Source organism: Oncorhynchus nerka, linkage group LG28 (assembly GCF_034236695.1).
Source record: "Oncorhynchus nerka isolate Pitt River linkage group LG28, Oner_Uvic_2.0, whole genome shotgun sequence".
In the NCBI taxonomy this organism is placed as follows: Eukaryota; Metazoa; Chordata; class Actinopteri; order Salmoniformes; family Salmonidae; genus Oncorhynchus; species Oncorhynchus nerka.
This window is the reverse complement of record NC_088423.1, coordinates 66,617,564-66,642,283: the sequence shown is the minus strand read 5'-3', so window position 1 is coordinate 66,642,283 and position 24,720 is coordinate 66,617,564. Positions and strand designations below refer to the sequence as shown.

General features: G+C 48.5%; 1 protein-coding gene across 1 annotated transcript; it reads right to left on the bottom strand.

The window, feature by feature from the left end:
• Positions 1-132: 132 nt before the first annotated feature.
• On the bottom strand, positions 133-24,044 carry LOC115113559 (matrix metalloproteinase-15-like). The gene is given in 12 exon segments (XM_029641343.2): positions 133-2,385; positions 2,693-2,811; positions 3,114-3,264; positions 5,008-5,146; positions 8,599-8,827; positions 8,829-8,861; positions 8,863-8,968; positions 9,351-9,512; positions 15,853-16,160; positions 16,254-16,376; positions 16,809-16,957; positions 22,989-24,044. Coding segments are annotated over 12 exon segments (2,130 nt in total). The 5' UTR covers positions 23,115-24,044; the 3' UTR covers positions 133-1,900.
• Positions 24,045-24,720: the final 676 nt, after the last annotated feature.

Genomic DNA, 24,720 nt, shown 5'->3' with positions numbered 1-24,720 from the left:
TGTCCTATGGTTATTTTTGCATAAAACCTTCTCACAATGTTCTGGGAATGGTGCAGGGTACCCAGCTAGCACACAACGTTCTGATAACCATGTTTCTTAGGTTGGAATTTCAGTACTGCATCATAACATTAGCTATAGGTTTCCTCATGGTTCTATTTAAAGCCATGTTCTCAGAACGATCAGAGAACGAAACGAAACAAAGTTCTTCTGTGAGAATTTCGGTACTTCTGAAGGACTTTTTCTACAGGTTTTCTCATGGTTCTATTTAAAGTCATGTTCTCAGAAACATTAAGAAAAGGTTCCATAAAAACCACAAGAAAACATTAGTAACGTTCAAAGAACGTTCTAAGAATGTAATTAAAAAACATATACACTCCGTTCTCAGCATCAATGGACTAATTCCATGGATAGAGAGCAGAAGATCGATCATAAGTTCCTAATCATAAGAAGATGAATTAACATGTGTCCTATCTGTGCTTGGAGTTCAAAACAGTTAACCTAAGCTAGCAGTGGTATTAAAAGTATTATTCCCAGAAGTTTATTTAATTACCTTCAAATAACCTATAATTTCCATTCTCAGAACATGAACAAAACCTCACAGGAAAACTTTCAGGGAACCATAGTAAAATGTTCTCGCAACCTCCCAGCAACCTAAAAATGAACGTTCCCAGAACAGGCTAAATGTTCACTTACATTCTCAGAACGTTTAAAAAACGTATGGCTTCGTTCCCAATGTGCTAGCTGGATTGGATTTAGGTTAAAAGTTTGGTGGGAAAATTAGAAAATTAGATTCCCTTACGTTGATAACTTTTTGCAAATCCAATCAGTTTCCCACATTGATTCAACATCATCACATTGAAATGACGTGGAAACAACATTGATTCAACCAGATTTTGCCCAGTGGATATTCATTCAATACCCCGTCTCTCTCCTTCCTCAGTACCGCAACTGCTCCCTCAAGTCCCACACAAAGTCATTTCACAGTGAATTGCCTTTGTCTTACATTTTTTGGGAAAGAAGCGCCTTTCTTTTCCAACCCTTCCCTTCCCTATCATAACAACTCAAACTCTCATTGCCACGGTTTAATAGGACCGAAACAAGGTTTGAAATGAAAGAGGCACCACGGGACCATGTTTGGTTGAATAACCCAAACGTTTGTGAAAGTTGTCTATAAAGTATGGACAACATTTCCAATATCATCCATGGTGCCCTTGAATTAAAAACAGATGAGAAAACCAAAAGTTCAGTTAGTGGCTGTTCAACATGGAAGGTGTAGTGATAAAAAGCATTGGGTGAGTTGCAGTTCAAAAAGTGACACTGTTTACACTGTTCTCTCTCCTGTTGATACCTGACCTGCAGTAGGCCTGCTTCAGCTGAAGGAGTCCTGAGTGAGGGAGGAGATGGGAGGGAGGGAGGAGGAGTGGAAGGGGGGGGCTCTCTGCTTTTCACAGAATCAAACCTCCTTCACTCCCTTCATTCTGCGCTGCCGTCTCTCTCTATCGCTCTGTTTTGTCTCTGTTTCCCTTTCAAAGGTTAATCCAAGAACCAGATGGAAGTTTTCTCAGAGAAACCCCCTGTAACGGGCGTAGAGAGAGAGAATAATGCAGACACTTCCTGGTTTAGAAAAAAAAAGAGACTCACACACAATATGAACCAAACAAAAACAAAAAACAATGTGCAAACGTTCTGATATAAATAGACTACAGTCAACTCATTGGGGAGAGCACCATGGGAGGGGGACGAGTTAGGAGTATGTGTTTATGTTTGCTGTGTGTGTGAGTGTGTGTATGCATATGTGTGTACGTATTTGCACTTATGTCTCTACTACCATGTTTTGGATGAGAAGATGGAGGAACGAGGATAGGATTCAGGTGGGGGGGGTTATTAAGTGGGTCAGAGGTCACACCCAGTCCTGCATGGAGCGTTTGCAGTGGACCAGCAGTTTGGGAGCTCCTTTCCTCTTCAGTGTGTTGATGATGGCGTAGATCAGTCCCAGGATGCACAGCACCAGGACCAGGGGTACTGTCACCATGATGATGTTCATAGTGCGCGTCTCGCTCTCGTCGATCTTCAGCACCACGTCCACCTCGTTGGTCTCCTCTTCTCTCTCGTCCTTATAGTCTACATCGTTGGTGCGGTCTCGATCCTTGTCCCGCTCCTTGTCCTTCTCCTTGTCTTTGTCCCGGCCTGCATCAGGGTTGAAGGGCGGGCGATCCACGTCGGGGACCTTGCGTCCTGCGTCGGTGTCCCCATCTCTGTCTGGGTCCAGGTCCACACTGCAGCCCATGAAGTCCCTCAGGATGGATTTAGGGTAGCCCGGCTCACTCTTCATCCGGTGGTTGTCAAACTTCCAGTATTTGGATCCCTTGTAGAAATATGTATAAGCTGTGAGGGAAAGACAGGGGCAAGATGTTAAGTACTAAATACACTGTTATGATAATCAAATACTTATCCACGTCAAATACTTATCCACGGTGAGACAGTAAATAGAGTACAGTTCTGGGGGAAAGAAAGACAGCCAAAAAAACGTTGTCTTTTTCTTCATCCTTTCAAGATGTCACTTTTGTCCCTACTCAGCTCATATTGCCTACACTAAGCCCGTCTCTCTCTCTTATTGACCAGACCCACCCTTCTCCTTTGTTCAGAGTGTTCATTACTGGCACTTTCCTGGCCACCCTCTCGCCTCTCTCACCTCCATCATCGCTGAGGAAAGCCCCCTTGGGAGAGGACGGGACTGCAGAGCCCCACACACTGATTGGCTTGGGGTAGTCCTTGTCGACTGCACGGGACTGTTCGTTAAAGCGCCAGTACCTAGAGACGAGAGGGAGAGAATAACAGTATGTCAAACCCCTATTCAGCGCTTATGTTAAATCAGGCATTCATATAGAACTCAGAGTGTATGTGTCTTCTAAGCCAAAGCAGTCAGCACAAAAGAGATGACGCCACATCGTTACATGCCAAGAGATCATACAATCGTAATCGTGCAAAAAACATATTCCAAAGCCAAAACAATAGAAGACCATTTACAGTAGTAAACACATGATGGAAACTCCCATCGGTCAACGTGGAAAAGGGCAACAATTAACAGATAACTGGGAGAGTCCCTTCCGTACCAGTCTCCTTTGAAGAAGTATGTGAAACCTGATGGTTCCCACCAGATGGCTGTCTCTATCTTGTCATATGGGATGTCCCTGCCGTAGTCTGTCAGCTCCTGGGGGTAACCAGGCTCCAGGTTTGCCTCCCTGAACAGCCAGTACTTATTCCCTACAGGTGGAGGAGAGGAGGGGGAGGAGAGGAGAAGTACAGTGATGTGGGGGAACATACGTCAAGGAGATGACAGAAAAGGGAGGACAGATATTGGGTGGGACATAATAATTCAGCAGGGAAGGAGAAAGGCTTTCGTGATTAACATTTGTGGAGCAAAATGCATAGGGACTTTTCCTTTCCAACAACTACCACTCATCATCCTGGAGATCGCTATGGAAACTGTTAACCTGCCGTTACATTACAGTCTTGTTTATTCGCTGGCTAGCATGCGCCAATAACAGACATTATAGAGAGTGAAATTGCGTTTATGCGCAGCTTTGGTTAGATATAATGCATTTGAAGTGGTTCGAGTGGAAATGTTGAGGACATGGCGAGTCGTTTTTGATTGTTTTACAGTATGTTAGACACAGAGGCACCATCTGCATGCCCTGCTTTCTGTTCTCCTGGCCCAGCTTTTCATTGAAAACAAAAACCTTTGCAGTCAGCATCTGGAAACAAACGGCTGATGCAACTCTCTCACTCACATCTGCCAGATGTGGCAGGCCAACTTTTTGTCCCTTAGTTTCTTTCCTATGGCTGTCATCCAAATTTCAGAAGGCCTTGCCAATGACATCACTTGCCCTGGAGACTTTCTTTAGGGCGAGCCAGCTGTCTTAAAGAACTACAGCCTCAAATGTATCCCCAAAAAGCGGTTTCACTACCTCCATCTGTCTTTCACTGTTTCTGGTTACAAACCCCATGGAACAAAGAGATGCCAGAGGGATCTATAATAACCTCTACTGACAAATCATATTGTGTTGGTTCTCCTAAGGATATTATTATGTGTGGTTTATCAATTGGGGAGGAGGTGGGGTGGGGGGGTGGGAGAATCAATAGAAAGCTGCAATGAGTTCTGGGAGAATGCCTTATAGCAGCGAAAGCTCTTTTTATGTCAATATAATGAGGGAAAATGATCCAAAATTTAAGTGAAAAACCTAAATGTTAGTGGACATGGGACGGTTTCTATGGCAACGGTGCAGGGAGGAAAGAGGTAGATGTGACTGAATGAGGAGGTCTGGGGAGGATTACAGCTCGAGCCAATGAGCATTCACTGCCACCATGGAGATCTCCTGTCTAGCCCAATCCGATTGCATTTTAGCACAAAACTCTAGGGATCTCCAGTCCTCCCATTTTAACTTAACGATGTCATTATCTTTTCCATTTCGACAGAAACATCATCTCTTCTATCAAAGACCGTTTGTCCATAATATATTATCCAGGGTTACAATACATTTGGGGCTCCAAGCTGAAGTGAATGTGGAGATCAAGGAACACTTATTGTCTGCAAAAATAAGTGTTAATGTGGAACTAGCAATGTTTACTCACTACTCAACTGTAATTAAATTGTAATGTGGAAAATACTAACAGCTTTAGGTTTCGGCTCCAAGGCACACTGGCGTGAAAAGAAAATACACGCACTACACACACAGAGGACTGAAACAATGTTTGTGAATCTATTTTAGTATCAGCAACATTGCTTCATTACAGTGTAACCAAAGCGTTCAGTTGTTTTGTGATTGCTGCTACTTCAACACATAAACAAACACAGTTTCGGTCCTCTGAGTTGAACTATTTCTCTTCTGTTTAACCCTCATTTCAAAAACAACAATGACTAACTGCGTGTGCATGTGTGCGTGCGCTAGCCTTATAGTCTTACGTGTGCGTGCACGTGAGGTACAACGATTAGGAGAGAACAAAAACCTTTAAAGAAGACAAATTTCCCATCGTGTCTCTCGTAGGCTGCATCGATGTCCCCAGGCAGTCCCCTCCAGAAGTGACCAATGGGCATTGGGTAGTTGTCCAGCACCCTGTTCCTCCGCACCCTCCAGAACCAGCGACCCTGTCAGAAAAAGAGCGGGGAGAGCCGTTAGATGGCACATCCGCTGGAGCTCTATTGCTCAGCATGACCTCTAACCTGTGACCCTGCCTGTGACATGGCTCTCTGGAGCTCCAGACCTAGCTGGGAGCTGCTACCTGCATGCCAGATATGGACACAGCACTGAGTATCAGCAGTTTAGTACCATCATGCAATCCATAAATTGTAGAGCCGTATGGGAGAGAGGAACAGAGAGTGCCAAACATGATGGGCCACGTGCCTGGTAGTTCCTGAACCTCTCCTCTCTATCAGAGCCTGTTCAGCACCTTGCTTGGAGGAGGAAGTCTTCACAGTTACGTTCAACAGTTTGGATCAATCAATAGGGGAAATACTTCAATAACGTACGCATACACTACATAAACATCCCCGCACACACACACGCACTCACTCTCTCTCTCTCTCTCTCACTCAGTGTGTCCTCAGTAAGTCCCTAGTCACATGGTGGGGTGGGCGTCCGAGCTTGACCATCACATTCCCTCCATCTCTTTGGCTCAGGCCCAGACCTTGAGATGACTTCAGACATGTCTAATATCTAAACCAGACCCAGGAACGCAGCCAAGGGCCTCTAAAATGAAACCGTCTGTTCTAACACCCAGCCCCCCTCCTCTACATCCACTAAACCCCCCTACCCTTCTCCACGCCACACACTCCCCCCTTTTCATTTCACCACCACGGCACACTCTGCGGTGTCTAAAAGAGAGGGTAGGGTCCCGTCTATAGAAAGAGAGGGCACATTCAAGTTCCATTTAAAAGGTGAGGGAAACAGCTTCTAGCCCGAACTCTCTCTGTCACCTGACTTTCACACAGGCTCTGTTCCAGCAGCGTTTGGGGTTCAGGAGAAGCCTGCGGCCGGGTGGTCGGGATCCCAAGCGCATCCGAATGCCTGCACTACATGACAAGCCTGCCAGAACGGACAATGAAATAACTAATGCTTGAAGGCTATTAATACCCACAACCACAGCACTGAGCAGATCGCATGTCCAATTACTGTGGGAACTGGTTTGGGCTTGCTGCATGTTGCATGAGGAGCGTTTTACGAGTAGGACTTATATAAAGTAGTTAAACTGGTCGAACTGCTCTGTTTGTTTTAAGTCAGCACAAAACATGTCTGAAACGGTACAAGAGGGAAATCGCCCTCTCAGTGTAGGCCTAGGAGTGCTTTCCAAAAATGACCTCACAGATCTGCACGCTCATTCATTAGTGGTAAGTTAATAGCATTGGCTGTCAGCATTAATGGTAAAAGCTAAGAGTTGCATCTTCGTGGCAGCAGCTCTTGTCTTTGTCCTTGAAGCGGGGAGCGCAGCCTGTTAGTGAACAGAACATAATTTAAAGCAGACCTGCCCTGCATCCAATCTACTCCAATCTTCTGTGAACATGGAGAGGCAGGAAGAGAAGAGGATAACAGAAGTGTAATTACGATTCTGAAAAAAGCCCACCCCCACTAGTCACATGTACTGACTGTGGAGCCTCACTGGCGGACAAGAGAAAAGAGAACTGACCAGATATGATTTAGTATGAACACTGCTCAATGTCAGAGACAGTCTGGGCTTGATGGTACCTTTCCTAAAATAGGCTGAGGGCATTAGCAAGAGATGGCTTTGTGACGTTACAGTCGATCGTAATCTAATGCATGTGTACTTCAAATAAAGCCCGATGACAAAAGAGCACAGCACAGTCAAAGATGACTCTTTTCGTCACACCCCTTCAACTCTATGCTGCCTGTAGCGTACACCCCCTCCGCCCTCTCCCACAGAGACAGTTGGTGAGAGACAGATAACTGAAGTCAGGGCAAATGGCAGTTTGTGGGAAAAAGAGACATCCAACTCCAAGTTCAGTAGAGTGAGAGTGCTTGACTTGGACTGAAATAGGTGCCGGCACTCATTTTGGGTATTGTTTATATTTACATGTAGGTGCAGGAGCTCCACAGTACTTTTGAGCTAATATTCTATAAGAGGAACAGGAGCTCCACAGTACTTTTGAGCTAATATTCTATAAGTAGTGCAGGAGCTCCACAGTACTTTTGAGCTAATATTCTATAAGTAGTGCAGGAGCTCCACAGTACTTTTGAGCTAATATTCTATAAGAGGAACAGGAGCTCCACAGTACTTTTGAGCTAATATTCTATAAGTAGTGCAGGAGCTCCACAGTACTTTTGAGCTAATATTCTATAAGTAGTGCAGGAGCTCCACAGTAATTTTGAGCTAATATTCTATAAGTAGTGCAGGAGCTCCACAGTAATTTTGAGCTAATATTCTATAATTAGTGCAGGAGCTCCACAGTAATTTTGAGCTAATATTCTATAAGTAGTGCAGGAGCTCCACAGTAATTTTGAGCTAATATTCTATAAGTAGTGCAGGAGCTCAAGCAGTAGAACATTTTAGGTGCCGGTACTCAACTCCGGCGAGCTCCTGCCCAAGTCAAGCACCGGCTCTTTTCATACGAAAGAGAAGTGTTGACCACCTCAACTGAAGCATAAACAGTGAAATTCTCTCCAGCTGTTGGCAAATGGCCTAACAAATGGTTCAAACGAGAGCCATCTCCACAGCCCTGGACTGGTTGGTCCTGCAGTTGTTCAGGCACATCTGAGACCTAGAGAGGGCTGCTCTTCTCCTCTTTACGGGGCTCCAGGTCATAAAATAGAACGGCTCTGGGGTTTTACAGCCTGCTTAGGGCCCAATTGAACCCAGGTCCTGATCCACCTTCCCATAAGGCTCTCCAGATGCTCCTAACCTGGGGATAGCAGCTTTTACTGCACTAGTGAGAGACACAGACAGACAGCATCATAGTTATCACGCTCACTGGCTGCAATACGAGCAGCCTTTGATCAAATTACCTACTAGATCAAATCCAATCACATTTTATTGGTCACATATTTAGCAGATGCTATTGCGGCTGTAGCGAAATTCTTGTGTGCCTAGCTCCAACAGTGCAGTAATATCCAACAATACACAATAATACACACAAATCTAAAAAGTTAAAGAATGGAATTAAGAAATTTAGAAATATTAGGACGAGCGATGTCGGAGTCTGGAGTATAAATATATATATACTGTATATATATGTGACGGGGTGTATAGATCATATAGTCAATATATGGATAGAATATGTAGTATATCTGAAGAATAGTATATGTACAGCTATAGTTAAATAGGATAGGCCTTGACTAGAATACAGTATATACATATGAAGTGGATTAAACAGTATGCAATCATTATTAAAGTGACCCGTATTCCAAGACTTCAGTATGTACATAGGGCAGCAGCCTCTAAGGTGCATGGCAGAGTAACCGGGTGGTAGCCAGCTAGTGACAGTAGGTAGGTCATGCAGCCATCCAAGAGCATCAGTCCCTAGCAGCAGCACTGAGACTGAATCAACTCATCTCATGTGTGTGTGGGGGCAGTCTGTGAGGTCCTCACCTTGAACACAAACATCTCTCCCCTGAGCATGGTGACCGCGTCGAAGTTTCCTTCACAGATGTTTGGGCCGTAGTGGTCCGGGCGGTCAGTCGTGTGGGGATTGTCTGGCTTCCGGGGTGGGGCGTTGGGGGGAGAGTTAGGGGGAGATCTGGGCGGAGTGTTGGGAGGAGAGTTGGGTGGTGACTTGGGTGGAGAGTTGGGGGGAGAGTTGGGTGGAGAGTTGGGGGTGACTTGGGGGAGAGTTGGGTGGAGAGTTGGGGGTGACTTGGGGGAGAGTTGGGTGGAGAGTTGGGGGGTTTGGGGTCTGGCTGGGCTGGCCGGCGAGGAGTGACAGTGGGAAGAGCCTGGGTGGGTGTACCGTCTGGCTGACCTGCAGAAAATAAAGTGATAAACGCATTGAAGAAAAGCAGTTAGAGGTTACTCTCCACTCAAAAATACTAAAAGGAAATCAATTTGTCCTCCAACTGATCTCATAATTGGTAGCTGTGTCCTGGTTTTGCCCAAGCTAGATAAGTGGATATGTGAGTCAGTAGGCTGATTTTCCAGGAGGAATGTAGTGGAAACACAGACCTCCGACTACTCCAACTCAAATCAGGGTTCTAATCACAGGGGTGCCCTGGGCTGGAACCCCCCCACTCTTATACAGTTATACTGCAGTGCCCAAACAGACTAAAACACTGAAAACCAAAGCTCTTACAGTCAACATTTTCAGGTTCATACACCAGTAGTTTTGTTATGGAGGGCCAACTCACCATAGATCTGTTGTATTCCTCTGAGGTCATCCTCGGGCAGTTGAAAGTCGTCCGTTTCCATCCACTGGTAGAAAGGAGCCATGATGGCCATTGGGTTGTTGGAGTGTTCCAGGCCCAGGGCATGGCCCAGCTCATGTACAGCAACAAGGAACAGATCATTACCTGAGAGAGAAGAGAGAGTGATATAGAATATAGAAAGAGACAGAGCGAGAGAGAGAGAGAGAGAGAGAGAGGGAGAGAGAGAGAGAGGAGGATAGTCATTATCATACTCAAGGCACTTAAGAAGTATACACCTCATCACGACTAAACCTAAAATAGACAGTGAGTGAATAAACTGAGAAGTCCCCTTGTGTAACACCACTGACACTTGAGCTGTGACCACAAGCAGGAAGTGTTAACGGAGTTAGACGGTTTCCTCAAGGGGGGAATGGCAGACAACGAGTGGAACAGGCCATTCAGGCAGCATCTCACACAATGTGTCTTTATTCATCCTCTAACTAACCGTGTGTTGGTTCAGGAGCCAGAACACTTCATTAATTAATGCTACAAAAGGCACTGGAAACATGACAAGCTAGTAGTGTATACTTATGTAACTGAATGAAAGACAGACATGTACTGTACATGGCTTCCAAAATAATGCGTCTAAAATAGAAAGCTCAGGGCTGGGGTTGGGTTGGGGCTTGAGCTTAGGTTGGAGCTGGGGTTGGGTTGGAGCTGGACCTGGGGTTGGAGCTGGGGATGGGTTGGGGCTTGAGCTTAGGTTGGAGCTGGACCTGGGGTTGGGTTGGAGCTGGACCTGGGGTTGGGTTGGAGCTGGACCTGGGGTTGGGGCTTGAGCTTAGGTTGGAGCTGGACCTGGGGTTGGGTTGGAGCTGGACCTGGGGTTGGACCTGGGGTTGGGTTGGAGCTGGACCTGGGGTTGGACCTGGGGTTGGGTTGGAGCTGGACCTGGGGTTGGACCTGGGGTTGGGTTGGAGCTGGACCTGGGGTTGGGTTGGAGCTGGACCTGGGTTGGGGCTTGAGCTTAGGTTGGAGCTGGACCTGGGGTTGGACCTGGGGTTAAGTTGGAGCTGGACCTGGGGTTGAACCTCGGGTTGGGTTGGAGCTGGACCTGGGGTTGGACCTGGGGTTGGGTTGGAGCTGGACCTGGGGTTGGACCTAGGGTTGGATTGGAGCTGGACCTGGGGTTGGACCTGGGGTTGGGTTGGAGCTGGACCTGGGGTTGGACCTGGGGTTTGGTTGGGGCTTGAGCTTAGGTTGGAGCTGGCGCTAGGGTTGGAGCTGGGGGTGGGTTGGAGCTGGGGGTGGGTTGGAGCTGGACCTGGGGTTGGAGCTGGGGGTGGGTTGGAGCTGGACCTGGGGTTGGGTTGGGGCTTGAGCTTAGGTTGGAGCTGGACCTGGGGTTGGGGCTTGAGCTTAGGTTGGAGCTGGACCTGGGGTTGGACCTGGGGTTGGGTTGGAGCTGGACCTGGGGTTGGACCTGGGGTTGGGTTGGAGCTGGACCTGGGGTTGGGTTGGAGCTGGACCTGGGGTTGGGGCTTGAGCTTAGGTTGGAGCTGGACCTGGGGTTGGACCTGGGGTTAAGTTGGAGCTGGACCTGTGGTTGGGTTGGAGCTGGACCTGGGGTTGGACCTGGGGTTGAACCTAGTTGGGTTGGGCTTGGGGTTGGTTGGAGCTGGACCTGGGGTTGGGTTGGACCTGGGGTTGGGTTGGAGCTGGACCTGGGGTTGGGTTGGAGCTGGACCTGGGGTTGGACCTGGGGTTTGGTTGGGGCTTGAGCTTAGGTTGGAGCTGGCGCTAGGGTTGGAGCTGGGGCTGGGGTGGGGCTTGAGCTTAGGTTGGAGCTGGCGCTAGGGTTGGAGCTGGGGGTGGGTTTGAGCTGGACCTGGGGTTGGGGCTTGAGCTTAGGTTGGAGCTGGACCTGGGGTTGGAGATGGCGGAGGGTTGGAGCTGGACCTGGGGTTGGAGCTGGACCTGGGGTTGGGGCTTGAGCTTAGGTTGGAGCTGGACCTGGGTTGGACCTGGGGATTGTGTTGGAGCTGGACCTGGGGTTGGAGCTTGGGGTGGGTTGGAGCTGGACCTGGAGTTGGAGCTGGGGATGGGTTGGAGCTAGACCTGGGGTTGGAGCTGGGGATTGGGTTGGAGCTGGGGCTGGGGTTAGAGCTGGGGATTGGGTTGGAGGTGGGGCTGGGGTTGGAGGTGGAGGTGGGGTTTGAGATGGGGCTGGGATTGGAGGTGGGGCTGGGATTGGAGGTGGAGCTAGACCTGGGGTTGGACCTGGGGATTGGGTTGGAGGTGGGGCTGGAGCTGGGGGTTGGTTGGAGGTGGGGCTGGGGTTGGACCTGGGGTTGGGGCTTGAGCTTAGGTTGGAGCTGGACCTGGGGTTGGGGCTTGAGCTTAGGTTGGAGCTGGGGTTGGGTTGGAGCTGGACCTGGGGTTGGACCTGGGGTTGGGTTGGAGCTGGACCTGGGGTTGGGGCTTGAGCTTAGGTTGGAGCTGGACCTGGGGTTGGACCTGGGGTTAGGTTGGAGCTGGACCTGGGGTTGGGTTGGAGCTGGACCTGGGGTTGGACCTGGGGTTGAACCTCGGGTTGGGTTGGAGCTGGACCTGGGGTTGGACCTGGGGTTGGGTTGGAGCTGGACCTGGGGTTGGACCTGGGGTTGGGTTGGAGCTGGACCTGGGGTTGGACCTGGGGTTTGGTTGGGGCTTGAGCTTAGGTTGGAGTTGGCGCTAGGGTTGGAGCTGGGGGTGGGTTGGGGCTTGAGCTTAGGTTGGAGCTGGCGCTGGAGGGTTGGGCTGGAGCTGAGCTGGGGGTTGGAGCTGGGATTGGGGGGGTGGGTTGGAGCTGGGGATGGGTTGGAGCTGGACCTGGGGTTGGAGCTGGGGGTGGGTTGGAGCTGGACCTGGGGTTGGGTTGGGGCTTGAGCTTAGGTTGGAGCTGGACCTGGGGTTGGAGCTGGCGGAGGGTTGGAGCTGGACCTGGGGTTGGAGCTGGGGGTGGGTTGGAGCTGTACCTGGGGTTGGAGCTGGACCTGGGGTTGGAGCTGGGGATTGTGTTGGAGCTGGACCTGGGGTTGGAGCTGGACCTGGAGTTGGAGCTGGGGGTGGGTTGGAGCTAGACCTGGGGTTGGACCTGGGGATTGGGTTGGAGGTGGGGCTGGAGCTGGGGTTAGAGCTGGGGATTGGGTTGGAGGTGGGGCTGTGGTTAGAGGTGGGGCTGGGATTGGAGGTGGAGCTAGACCTGGGGTTGGACCTGGGGATTGGGTTGGAGGTGGGGCTGGAGCTGGGGGTTGGTTGGAGGTGGGGCTGGGGTTGGAGGTGGGGCTGGGGTTGGACCTGGACCTGGGGTTGGGGCTTGAGCTTAGGTTGGAGCTGGGGTTGGGTTGGAGCTGGACCTGGGGTTGGACCTGGGGTTGGGTTGGAGCTGGACCTGGGGTTGGGTTGAAGCTGGACCTGGGGTTGTGGCTTGAGCTTAGGTTGGAGCTGGACCTGGGGTTGGACCTGGGGTTAAGTTGGAGCTGGACCTGGGGTTGGGTTGGAGTTGGACCTGGGGTTGGACCTGGGGTTGAACCTCAGGTTGGGTTGGAGCTGGACCTGGGGTTGGACCTGGGGTTGGGTTGGAGGTGGGGCTGGGGTTGGACCTGGGGTTGGGTTGGAGCTGGACCTGGGGTTGGACCTGGGGTTTGGTTGGGGCTTGAGCTTAGGTTGGAGCTGGCGCTAGGGTTGGAGCTGGGGGTGGGTTGGGGCTTGAGCTTAGGTTGGAGCTGGCGATAGGGTTGGAGCTGGGGATGGGTTGGAGCTGGACCTGGGGTTGGGGCTTGAGCTTAGGTTGGAGCTGGACCTGGGGTTGGGGCTTGAGCTTAGGTTGGAGCTGGACCTGGGGTTGGGGCTTGAGCTTAGGTTAGAGCTGGACCTGGGGTTGGGGCTTGAGCTTAGGTTGGAGCTGGACCTGGGGTTGGGGCTTGAGTTTAGGTTGGAGCTGGACCTGGGGTTGGGGCTTGAGCTTAGGTTGGAGCTGGCGCTAGTGTTGGAGCTGGGGGGTGGGTTGGAGCTGGGCCTGGGGTTGAGGCTTGAGCTTAGGTTGGAGCTGGTGCTAGGGTTGGAGCTGGGGTGGTTTGGAGCTGGGGCTAGGGTTGGAGCTGGGCCTGGGGTTGGGGCTTGAGCTTAGGTTGGAGCTGGTGCTAGGGTTGGAGCTGGGGAAGGGTTGGAGCTGGGGGTGGGTTGGAGCTGGGCTTGGGGTTGGAGCTGGGGGGTGGGTTGGAGCTGGACCTGGGGTTGGAGCTGGACCTGGGGTTGGAGCTGGGGGTGGGTTGGAGCTGTACCTGGGGTTGGAGCTGGACCTGGGGTTGGAGCTGGGGATTGTGTTGGAGCTGGACCTGGGGTTGGAGCTGGGGGTGGGTTGGAGCTGGACCTGGAGTTGGAGCTGGGGGTGGGTTGGAGCTAGACCTGGGGTTGGACCTGGGGATTGGGTTGGAGGTGGGGCTGGAGATGGGGTTAGAGCTGGGGATTGGGTTGGAGGTGGGGCTGGGGTTTGGAGGTGGGGCTGGGGTGGGGGCTGGGACTGGGGGTTGGAGATGGGGCTGGGATTGGAGGTGGGGCTGGGATTGGAGGTGGAGCTAGACCTGGGGTTGGACCTGGGGATTGGGATGGAGGTGGGGCTGGAGCTGGAGCTGGGGGTTGGATTGAAGCTGGGCCTTGGGTTGTAGATGGGGCTGGGGTTTTGGGGGGGAAGTCAAGGGGTTTTCCCATTTTGATCCTGGTTATTGGTCCAAAGTGCTGGCCAAGTGAGGAACGCAGTTACCTCATTCTAACTGAGACTACATGGTGGTGGGGCAGTAGTCCACATGTTCAGACAGTAAGATCCTCCCATTGGGGTTATGAAGTCAATGGACAAAAATGTGCTTGTTGAGGGTTTTTAATGGTGCTCTCTGTAGATAAAGTGGCTGATCTAACGTCTAATGTCTTCTGATAAGCATCAAGACACGCACTCCTCCTACCCCAATCAAAGCCTGCCGTTGTACCAGACAGACTGACAGTGACGCATTGTCACTGCAACAGAGACATAGTGACCGCCACTTCAACCGCCCTCCACAAAGAACATCCTGTGGACACTCACACAAAATGGCCTTGAATTGAATTGACCTACTGTAACCTATAGGTTCCCCTTTGAAGTTGGTTCTAAGTTTTAGCATAGTACTTTCCCAGCGAATGACACATTATTCCTTTCCAGTTTTAATTGACCTTTGACCTGATCTGTGGACCATCTTGCCTGAAATTAAGGCTGAGGGTGGTTGGTGAGGTGACTGTAGGGATCGCTCTATTATACTGACAGACAGCATCGTGTGGTACTACATTATGTCATAGCTTCTGTCATCTGAGGAAGTTGAGATGTTCAGCATTCCTCCTTTTGTCAGCTTCATGCTCTCCCCCCCCCGCCCCTTCCAACTTTTCCTCCAACCACAATCTGTGACTTAGTGGGGAATCAGCACATTCATGTGACTCTAAAAATATACAACAGGATACAGAGAAAGAAAGGGAGAGAGAGAGAGAGAGAGAGAGAGAGAGAGAGAGAGAGGAAGAAAGAAGGCTCTGTAAGGTAACCCTGACAACCACGTGGCTTACAGAAGAGCAAACTTATCTCTCTTCCTCCTCACTAAAATGAACACAGCAGCACATAACCCTGTCTATGAGCCTAATGAATAGACTTGCAGCTTTGTTAGCTATCAGTGTGTAATAACCACAACACTTGTCAAGTGTGTTTAATCTTTGCCAACAATGTCCTTAATGTGCCACGAACACTTAGTTGACCTTTACTTTTAGAATTGTCGTGGTTTAAAAGGCCATTAAAAGTAATGTGTCAGAGAGTTTAAAAGAACCAGGCTACATGAGGATGCAACGGTGTTAAAGACAGGGTCAACTTAAAAACCGGTCTCCCACTGTGGAATTACCTCAACAACCTCACTGTGGCATTTAGACTTCTCTGTGATCTGTTGAGTAACACCTCCTACTCTCCTGACCTCACCAAGCATTACCAATCATCTGCCATCTGCCTCTGCTCTGACTGGCACAGGAAATGACAACGTTCACCTCCACAAGGCAGGAAAACCCCTCCGTTACTCACCAAGATCCCTCTGGGCAAAACACCAGTTTGGTTAATAATTGAAAGTATATATTTTTTTTTTAAAGATTTAGAAAAAAACAATACTACCATTCCTTAAAACACGGCTTTGGAAGCCGGTGGGAGCTGTAAGAGCAGTATGACGTCATCCATCTAACTTTGAAGTTTAATGGAAGTAACGGCGGAGTAAAACTGCAAAAGATGTCAACAAATGTGGTTTGTCATGGCAACTATGGTTGAACAAGTGGTAGGTAGGAAAAGACCAGCTGAAGTAGGTGAGGAGAGAGGAAAGCAGGGACGCGTTTAATTCAGAAGAATGTTCAAGATGTAATGGTTCTGGTGTAGAGCTCAAAAGACCGGTGTCCATCCACATCCATCACCTACCTTGCAAGTTCCCATTGCCGATGGTCCACGGCTCATCAGAGTCAAAGTGAGTATCACCACCCATACCAGGACCAGGGAAGTAGGCGTGGGCCAGGAACCCGCCCTCGCCATCGAAGGGTGAGCTGTCTCCGTGGAAACCCGAGGCAAAGAAGATCATGATGTCAGGCTCCTTCCTGCGGCCATATTTGATCTCCTGGTAGGGGATCTCATCGAAGGTCAGCGGGGTCACCTTCTGCCACACCTTGAAGGCCCTACGGATGGCCTCATACGAGTTGTACTCCCCGATCTTTGGGGTGTAGTTCTGTATACTGCAAGGGAAGAGGAGGAATCCAAATGAAAACTCATTTGGAATTTGGTTATAGATTAAGATTGACCAAGATGAAGTAAATCCTGTTATTTACCTGTAGGTGAGGTGGCTCTTGTTCCATTTGTGGCCAGTGAGTGCATAACGTTTCCGCCGAACGTTGGTCTTGATCTGACCCCCAAACTTGTCTGGGACTCCACAGCGCGGCCTCTGCATGGCTCTAGGGGAGGACGTCAGGGTTACACTCCCCACTCCTCTATACAGTGTCACACTGAGGTTTTATGAGATACACTGCCCGTGATACCAGCCCAGGTGCTGTACCATTGAAAAGTTCATGCGTTTTATGTGCAGTAACTGATCTGTGGGTTCAAGATAGGCCGCCCCTAAAGATAGGAAGACATTGCTCCCTGTTGGGGTTTTGCTATCTACACCCCAGACCAGACCACCCCACACTCCTATTAACTTATCACTCCAAAGCTCAAATCCTTCCGTCTCCCTCATACTGCACAGATCCATTACAAACTAGGAAATGAATCCATTGACATGATTGGACCCCATAGGCATCAGAGAGAGAGGGGTCTGGTTCGGGAGCATTAGGATGGCAGCAATGGGAGTAACGACAGAGCACAACAGGGAAGGAAGTGTGACATACGTCACCGTGCCGTGGTCCATCGCGCCGGTGACCTGCAGGCCGTAGAAACGCTGCATGTCGCTGACGGCATTGGAAAGGGTGTGAGCTGACCGCATGGTGGACATCTGTCTGCTGGCCTGAGGTAGGTAGCCATACATCCGCAGCCATGACTGAGATAGAGGGGGGGGGGGGGGGAGAGAGAGAGAAACTTAACACTATACAGAGTTTACACTGCTAAGGACTCGTTTACACATGCAGCCCAATTCTAATTGGTCTTATGGCCAATCACATCAGATTTTCAGAGCTGATCTGATTCGTCAAAAGGACAATTAGTGGGGAAAAAAGATCTGAATTGGGCTGCCTGTCTAAACGCAGCTTAATAGGCATACAGAACAGCGTAACTGCCGTGTGGGGGAGGAAGACATGAAGGGAGAAACCTGATACAATCACAGACTTCAGATTGACCGTTCCACCTGTTAAAGGGGTATATAATACCACCACATGCTGTGCCAGAGCGTCACGGCAGATATATCCACAGATGGAGACACTCAACAGGGTGGGCGAGGAACTCTATCAGCTAAACCATCGTGAAAGAGAGCATTCAGGAACTAACCAGGCGCACCAAAACGACCACCCCTCTAAACCCTCAGCGGATGGGATATACCTGAAAGGCTAAAGGATAAGGAGAGGCAGGGTTGGCTTTTCTCTGAAGCCCACGCTACTGTATAGGAGGCTACTGATCTTTAATTATGTAATTAGTGCTAATTACATAAGAAGGCCCCCCACACATATACTGTAATAAGCACAATTAACCCTATACTGTGGTTGCTGAATCATCGCCCTGCCCTGCCTGCTGTAACCAATGTGGAGGCAATAACAGGGCTAGTGATTGAGAGCAGGGTTAACACAGCGGGTTAACTTTATGCATCTCTGAGTTTGATTAAAAACAGCTGTGCTAGGACACCATTTCGTTGACAGCAGTTTGTGTCCGAGAGATGATAAATCCCAGTGCATGAACCAGTGAGGAAAAAGAGACACGGGCAGCACATGGCATACATTTCCTGATCTTCAAAAGAGCCATTGAACATCCAGTGAGATGTTTTATCTCTCTGCCGTGACTCATTCTGCACCACTTCCATCTGTTAGTAAAAAATCAGAAGCCACATGGAGGGAGATGTGTGAATGGCCACACTTTTGTTGATGTCACTCCTCTGATATTTGTACGCCTGCCTTGTGAGACTGCGTGCGCGAAGCGGCCACGTGATTTACACAAGAATAGTAACAATCTCTGACCCTGTCACACAAGCAACCATGGACATCTTGAGAAACTCTGAAAGACACACCTCCTCCCAGAGCAGTACATTTGTGAATTACCGGGAGGGGGGTGATTAGAAGTGGACCTATCCCAACCATACAGGCACTGGACTGAGCAGAGAGGAGGGGGAGGAGTGCTATAATGCCCACTTCACTTCTAGCTAAGAACCAGGCCTGAGTAGCTGGGGCTCCCTCTGGTTTCTGGCTGGCATGACCTCCCCCTTCCAACCCCCCTGCTTATAGAAGACACTGGCTTTTGTGGTCCCCTCCCTCTGCTGTGAACCAGGACTGAATAGCCGGCCCTGTTTCTGGGCACAGGCTGAATGTAAATCCCTCTTTCTCCAGGGCACCAACTGGAGCCCCCAGATCCCATGCTGCTGTTGCTGCTTCTGGAAACACGGCTGACGAAGAGCCTTGAAGAGAGACACTCTCTCCAGCCTCTCCTACTTTCTTCCCCTTCATTCTCTCATATCAACTTCCCCTCTCTTTCCTGTCACATTCTCAACCCCCTACTGGCTGGCTCTTTTTTGCTTCCCTCATTCTATATTTTTCTCTCTCTCTCTCTTTCATACAAATTTAGGCAGATACTTTCCCTATATTTTCATTGGATATGGGTGGAAGTGGAGAATGGCTGGTTTATAGTTGGTTAAGGTGGGATCCACCTTATCTACCAGATAAGCCCTTATCTGTGGGACACAGACATTCCCACAATCTGGGAGTCCGGGGTTCTGGAGGTTGTAAGAGGTGAAGGGGTGTGTTCATACAAGACGGAAAATATATTATCCCAGCTTGTAAAATACACAACAACCAGGTTTCTATTCTCTCTGGCATAGTTCGGGAGAGTATTTATTGAAGGGCGTTGGAACCAGAGAAATAGGCTACACCACATTATAGATATATGAAAGAACCCTTTTAAAAAGTAAAATGCTTTGTACCCTACCCTTTAAGAATCATCTGTAATGAATACAAAGCACGGCTATGGTTCCAGGGGGGAGTGAAGTGCTGGACTTCCTTCAGTCCAATCAGCCACCCTGTCAGCAGCTCCTTCAGCTCCAAAAGGAGCCCTGAATCCAGCAATTCACAAGGAATTGTAAAACGAGCCTCACTCGGTGTGTGTGGTTGTGTGTGTGTGTGTGTCTGTGTCCCACACAATGTCAGCCAAGACACTAACAAATGGAGAATGCTTTTATTCCCTGGACTTGGTAGCCTGCCATCTTCTGGTTCTAACCTCCAGCAGAGAGAGAGTAAAAACGAAGGAGAGAGAGACAAAGGGAGGAAATAAAAAACACACACCGGCACTGTCCTCCTCTGTAAGGGAGTGTCTTGTGAGAGAGAGCGAAACAGAGATATAAACAGACAGAGAGAGAGACAGAGAAAGTAGAGAGAGAGATGGAAACAGAGAGAGAGAGAGAGAAAGAAAGAGAGAGAGAGACAGAGATCCAGAGAGAGAAAAAACTGAGCGAGAGATCCGGAAGACAGTCACCATTAGAGGTTAATGGCATTTCCCGTTCTCATCGCTACTCATTACCACTCGCCATGGCGATGAAAGCTTGCTTTTACCCATGGCGACGGGCAACCTCAAGGGAACACAAAGGAACTGGTTGGAATACAGAGAGTAGGCATGCTTCAGATTCCATGGATAAGCAGAAATAGAGTGAGGCTGGCTCTGCCAACGTTAAGGGTTAAACTGGGGATAAAGATAGGGTTTCAGGAAGCAATATAGTCGGCCTCCTGTGTTCTGCAGATTTAATAAACCCTAGCCCCTCCCCCTTCTCTATGCTGGTCTCTCTCTCTCCCTCTCGCTCCCTCTTTTCACTCTGAAACAGTCCTCTCCAGACAAGAGCTCTCATTGTTGCTCCTCAGCTGCCTGGGAGTCCTGCAGGCCTAAATGTCTCTCCTCTGTTTGTGTCCCATTTGGAAAACAGCTGTCACACTTACCCATCACATGCAGTACAGCTGAGCAAGCCGCCTAGTTCACGCTTTCTTTCTCTCCCTCTCTCTATCATTTATTGCTCTCAAACACTCCCACTCCATGTCTGTTCATCAGACAGTGTAGGAGTCCAGCCTCTTCTGATAGGTCAAGCTGTAGGCTCGGGGAGGGAGCTGATGACCATAGCGTCAGTGAGAAAGTTCAGTAAAAATGCAAAAGGAGGGAATCCATTCAGATCTCAGCTGAGCTCATATGCATATTATTCCTGCATGCCGATGAATCCCTTTATATTGAATTGAATGGAGAGAGAATATCAGCTATAGGCTAAGTGTAACAGTTTAGCGAAGACACACACAAAGCTTGAAATTCTCAGGTGAACACCAACCCACACCTTGAGGACAGAGGTTGGCAGATAGGCGTTGACTAACAGGCTGTCTGTTCTCGTCAGTCTCCACCCGCCCCAGATGTTTTTCTTCTTCAAACAATCCCTCAGACAACAGGTCTCCCTGACTACAATTAAAGACCCCATTACCACCTAAACACTACAATGCTAATACTCAGCCTGGATGTGGCTCGTTGGGACAAGAAAGGCCCCCAGGTCTTTATGTCTGGTAAACAATGGCTGCCAGGTCAGCAGTAACAACTTGTGTATGAGCCTCATTCCTCATTTGTAATCCTTCAGTCGAGTTAGTCACCAATCTGCCTCACTCAGAGTGCACTCAACCGAAACTCAGGTAAGAATGCAGTGGCACGCATTGGCCCGACCCATATTGACTAATGACAATATTGGATTTTCCTCAGCACAGTGTTTCAATCTAAGAGTCTGTACTACATTCATTAGTGAATGATTTATTATGTGACAAGGATGTTCTATACACCTTTATGGGTTTGTCTTACATTTACATTGTCTCTCCTAAATATTCCCTATTATAGTATTATAATGCTATTATTACATTATAATATTGGTAATTTACCTTGTTATAACAGTGCATCTCCGTTTCTCACACCAGCTGTATGTTCTACTGAGAACCAGGCCAACAATGAGAGGCTGTGGACCACTGTGGCCTCACCACACACACCCTAACACCCCAGAGACTTACCCAGTCCCACACTGCACCACCACAACACGGCCACACTGGTCTGGTGGCAGCCACATAATTTCATGTGAGAACACCATCGGCACGGTTACTAGGGCTCTGAGAGTCTAGTGTCACATAAAATCACATTCATAAAAAAAAAAACATGTATTTGGCAGTGGTAAGTCCATTGTGAAAGTTGGGGCAATAAAAAGTAGACCTCATCTGGCCTGTCTGAAAAAAAGAAAAACTGCGTTTCCCATCCATGATGATCCAGGAGAACAACTCCGGAACTCTCACCCCACCGGAACCTTCCAGCTAGCACAAAGGTGCTACGGTATAACTGTCAAATCTGCCACAGGCCCCACAGGTGTGAGAAACGTGTATGCACATGTGTTGGCAAAGGATCCAGGCAGATTGTGGTAGTTCAGACTGCCTCACGTGGCTACGTTTTACTACTATTGACTTCAAAGTGGCGAAACATTTTTGTTAGTCAACAACCGACCTCAACTGCAGTGGCCCGTGAGAGAGGAAGAAACAACGTGTGCATAACTGACCCCTTCATTAAGCCTTGACCTGACGGGAGAGGCTAAGCACTAAAGTCAACACAGCATGGTTAAGTGGGTGCAGCTGGGACAAAGTCCACAAAAACACAGACCTATACAATAACAAAGGAGAAGGAGTATTACAAACATTCAACACTGTTCCGCTGGATTGAAACTGGCCCTCCACATTCAGTTGGTGTGTTGTAAAGGAAAACTAGAGGGGTTTATTCTTCTCTACACATTTGTTGGTGCATTTGATTCCCCCTGGCACACATGTTAATTGCTAAGCTCTCCACCCCAAACATTAGCCTACATCTCAGCTCACTCTCACCTATCTGGAGCAGGTCGGGAATCAGCACTACCTGTTGCTGAAGACAGAAAGAGTGACGGTCTGGAAATGAACCGTGAAAGCATTTGCCTATTCCCCCCCCAACATTTAATCATTCAGTTGATTCATACTTTATGTCCAAAGCAGGGGGCAACTAGTGAGATGAGCATGGCTCAGTCAGTGATGCAGATATCTTTTCAGGTACTGTTGTAGTATTTCAAGAAAGCAAAACAACCCTACCTGTAGGAAGGTAAAGTGCTGGACCAATACTATGGATATGTGCTTACAGAATGTGGTTATAACAGTGGGATGACTTAACCTGACCCAGAGATCCTCTAAGAACAGCAGCTTTCCACATATGGTGCTGACTGCAAGAGTGTGTCAGTGTGTCAGTGAATGAGTAAGATTTGTGTAGTTTGGCTAGCAGCATGGCCTTTTTGGGGAGAGGTTCCAACCCAGGAGGACCCTGTTGGCGGCGCACAAGGGATCGTCCTGTTAATATTGGAACAGCTAGTCATGAGCAGGATATGCAGCTTGGTGTGCTGGATTGAGTTCCTCAGACAGAATGAGCTGGGTCATTAAGTTCAAAATGTGTGTGCAAAAGTGCCCAATTTGCAATCATGAATGTCTCATGAATAAGCAACATTTATAATTAGTGATCTGACTTTTTTGTTTCAAGACTGGAACAAACTTGACCGAACATATATTTAGGTTTTCTTGCAGAAAATAACACATCATTGTTATTTTGGACCAATTGTTATTTTGAGCGCAAGGTTGTCAAGGTTACAGGGTCAACAGGCCATCTCTATTTGAAAGATGGGCAGTCAAATAGCAATGTCAGCAAAAGTTAACTGGGATTTGGTGAGAGCTTTAAAAATTAAAAATAAATGTATGTGTTTTGCAGCATATTATGATACATTAAAACTAGTTTTTGTATAAACACTACAGCATTGTTGTAACACAGGGAACTTTCTGAACATTAACAGTTTCAGGGAAGAATCCAATTACCTCTGCATTAAAAGCTCCATCCTCTCCTCCGTGTGTCCCGAGACAGGTGACCCAAAGCACGAGGAGAGAGGGAACTAAAGTCCGTCTCCATAGTAGCCAAATCCAGTTTTCCCATGAAGATGCCATAGCCTAATCTTGGCTTGCATAAACCCCGGACAAGGAAATTGATACCTTGTCCAAGTGTCAACTGTGCCACTGGGTACAAAAACGCGCTTCAAGTTGTTAAGAATAGTTTATGTTGGTCACCTTCCAAGGAGTCCCTCTGAAATACTGTAAATTTTAAGAGGAACAAATATTACATCCGCTATGGCGAGGACACCAATACGGACAGTGACATTCATCAACTCCAGACAGTATCGCTTCCAGAAAACAAGGTTCACTCGAGTTGCCAGAGGTGTTGCAGCTGTTCGAAAGGTTGTCCTTTTTGATTGCCACACTACAAGTCTTCTCAACAGTTATGTTTGAACAGACCACAATCCCAGGAGGGAGATCAGAGAAGTATTGCACTGTTGCCAGGATTTCTAAAAAGCTTGGGTAGCCTATTATTGCTTGCGGGCGTGTCCCAATTTTACTCACAATTCCATATCAGGACGTGCGGATAGAAACTAATTTCCTAACAACTAGCTTTATGGTAAGTGACATGTTGGTGTCACTGCACAGAAGCCAGCTCACAAAGTCATTTACTGAACTGCTGTGTATAACACGCGTAATGTTGACAGAATAAACGAATTAATCTTGCAAATGTGCAGATGAGCCCAGAGCAACGGAAGACGGTTGAAGGTTAAATATCGGGTCCAAGTTTGTTGACCATTATTTACGGAACCTGACAAAGAAGTTGAAGTCGGCTGCAGCTGTCCAACACTCGTGCAAATCTAGCGCTGTGTGACGATTTAATATGATGGTTCTCTGCCCGTTAAAATCCCAAATTTTCTTCCAGTTTTCCTGGACTCAGTCCACCGCCAGGGTGGGTTTAAGTGCGATTTATAGAGCGGGGCAGCTCAAAGCTGGACTGGCTGCTTCACCAGTGACTTTGTACCTTGTGCGTCGCGGTCAAAGTCGTTTCTCCAGCTATCGGATGTAGCCCCCCACCCCGTTAGCGGATGTAGCCCCCCACCCCCTTGGACACTATCGAGCTCGTATATGTTACGGATTAGTATTTTGATGGCATTTACGTTTTTAGAGATTTCACAAAACGTTTTTTTTATATATATTGTCACTGGCAGAATTCATTCATCTTCATGGTTGGAAATAACAAATAGCCTAGACCTAAACATGATTATACTGTAGGCCTACTGCCTGTTAGCTCTAAAACTTCAATTCACCTCTCTAGGCTAATTGACCATTGACAAAAGTGTCATGGTGAACGAGATGACGGACGCCTTAGTAGGCCTACATTATTATTTTTTGGAGTCCCTCTATTATTAAATGTATTATTCGTAGTCTATACCTAAATTGAATTTCTCAGGAAGGGACTAGCAGTCTCTGGACAGAGACAGGTATATGTATAGCAGGCCTCTTATTAGTTCTGGAACATTCAGCCAACTCCTTTGACTAACCTATGTCCTGTCCTGACTCCTGCCTAATAATGGCAGCTGGGGACAGACATGTCTGTAGGGTCAATGGAGCAGTCCTCTCCAAAGAAAGTGGATTCATACCTCAGTTAGCAGCCCAATACCTCATCTCCACGAGTAAGGGTGCTTTCCAACAAAGGAGGCACATTCTGGTTATATCC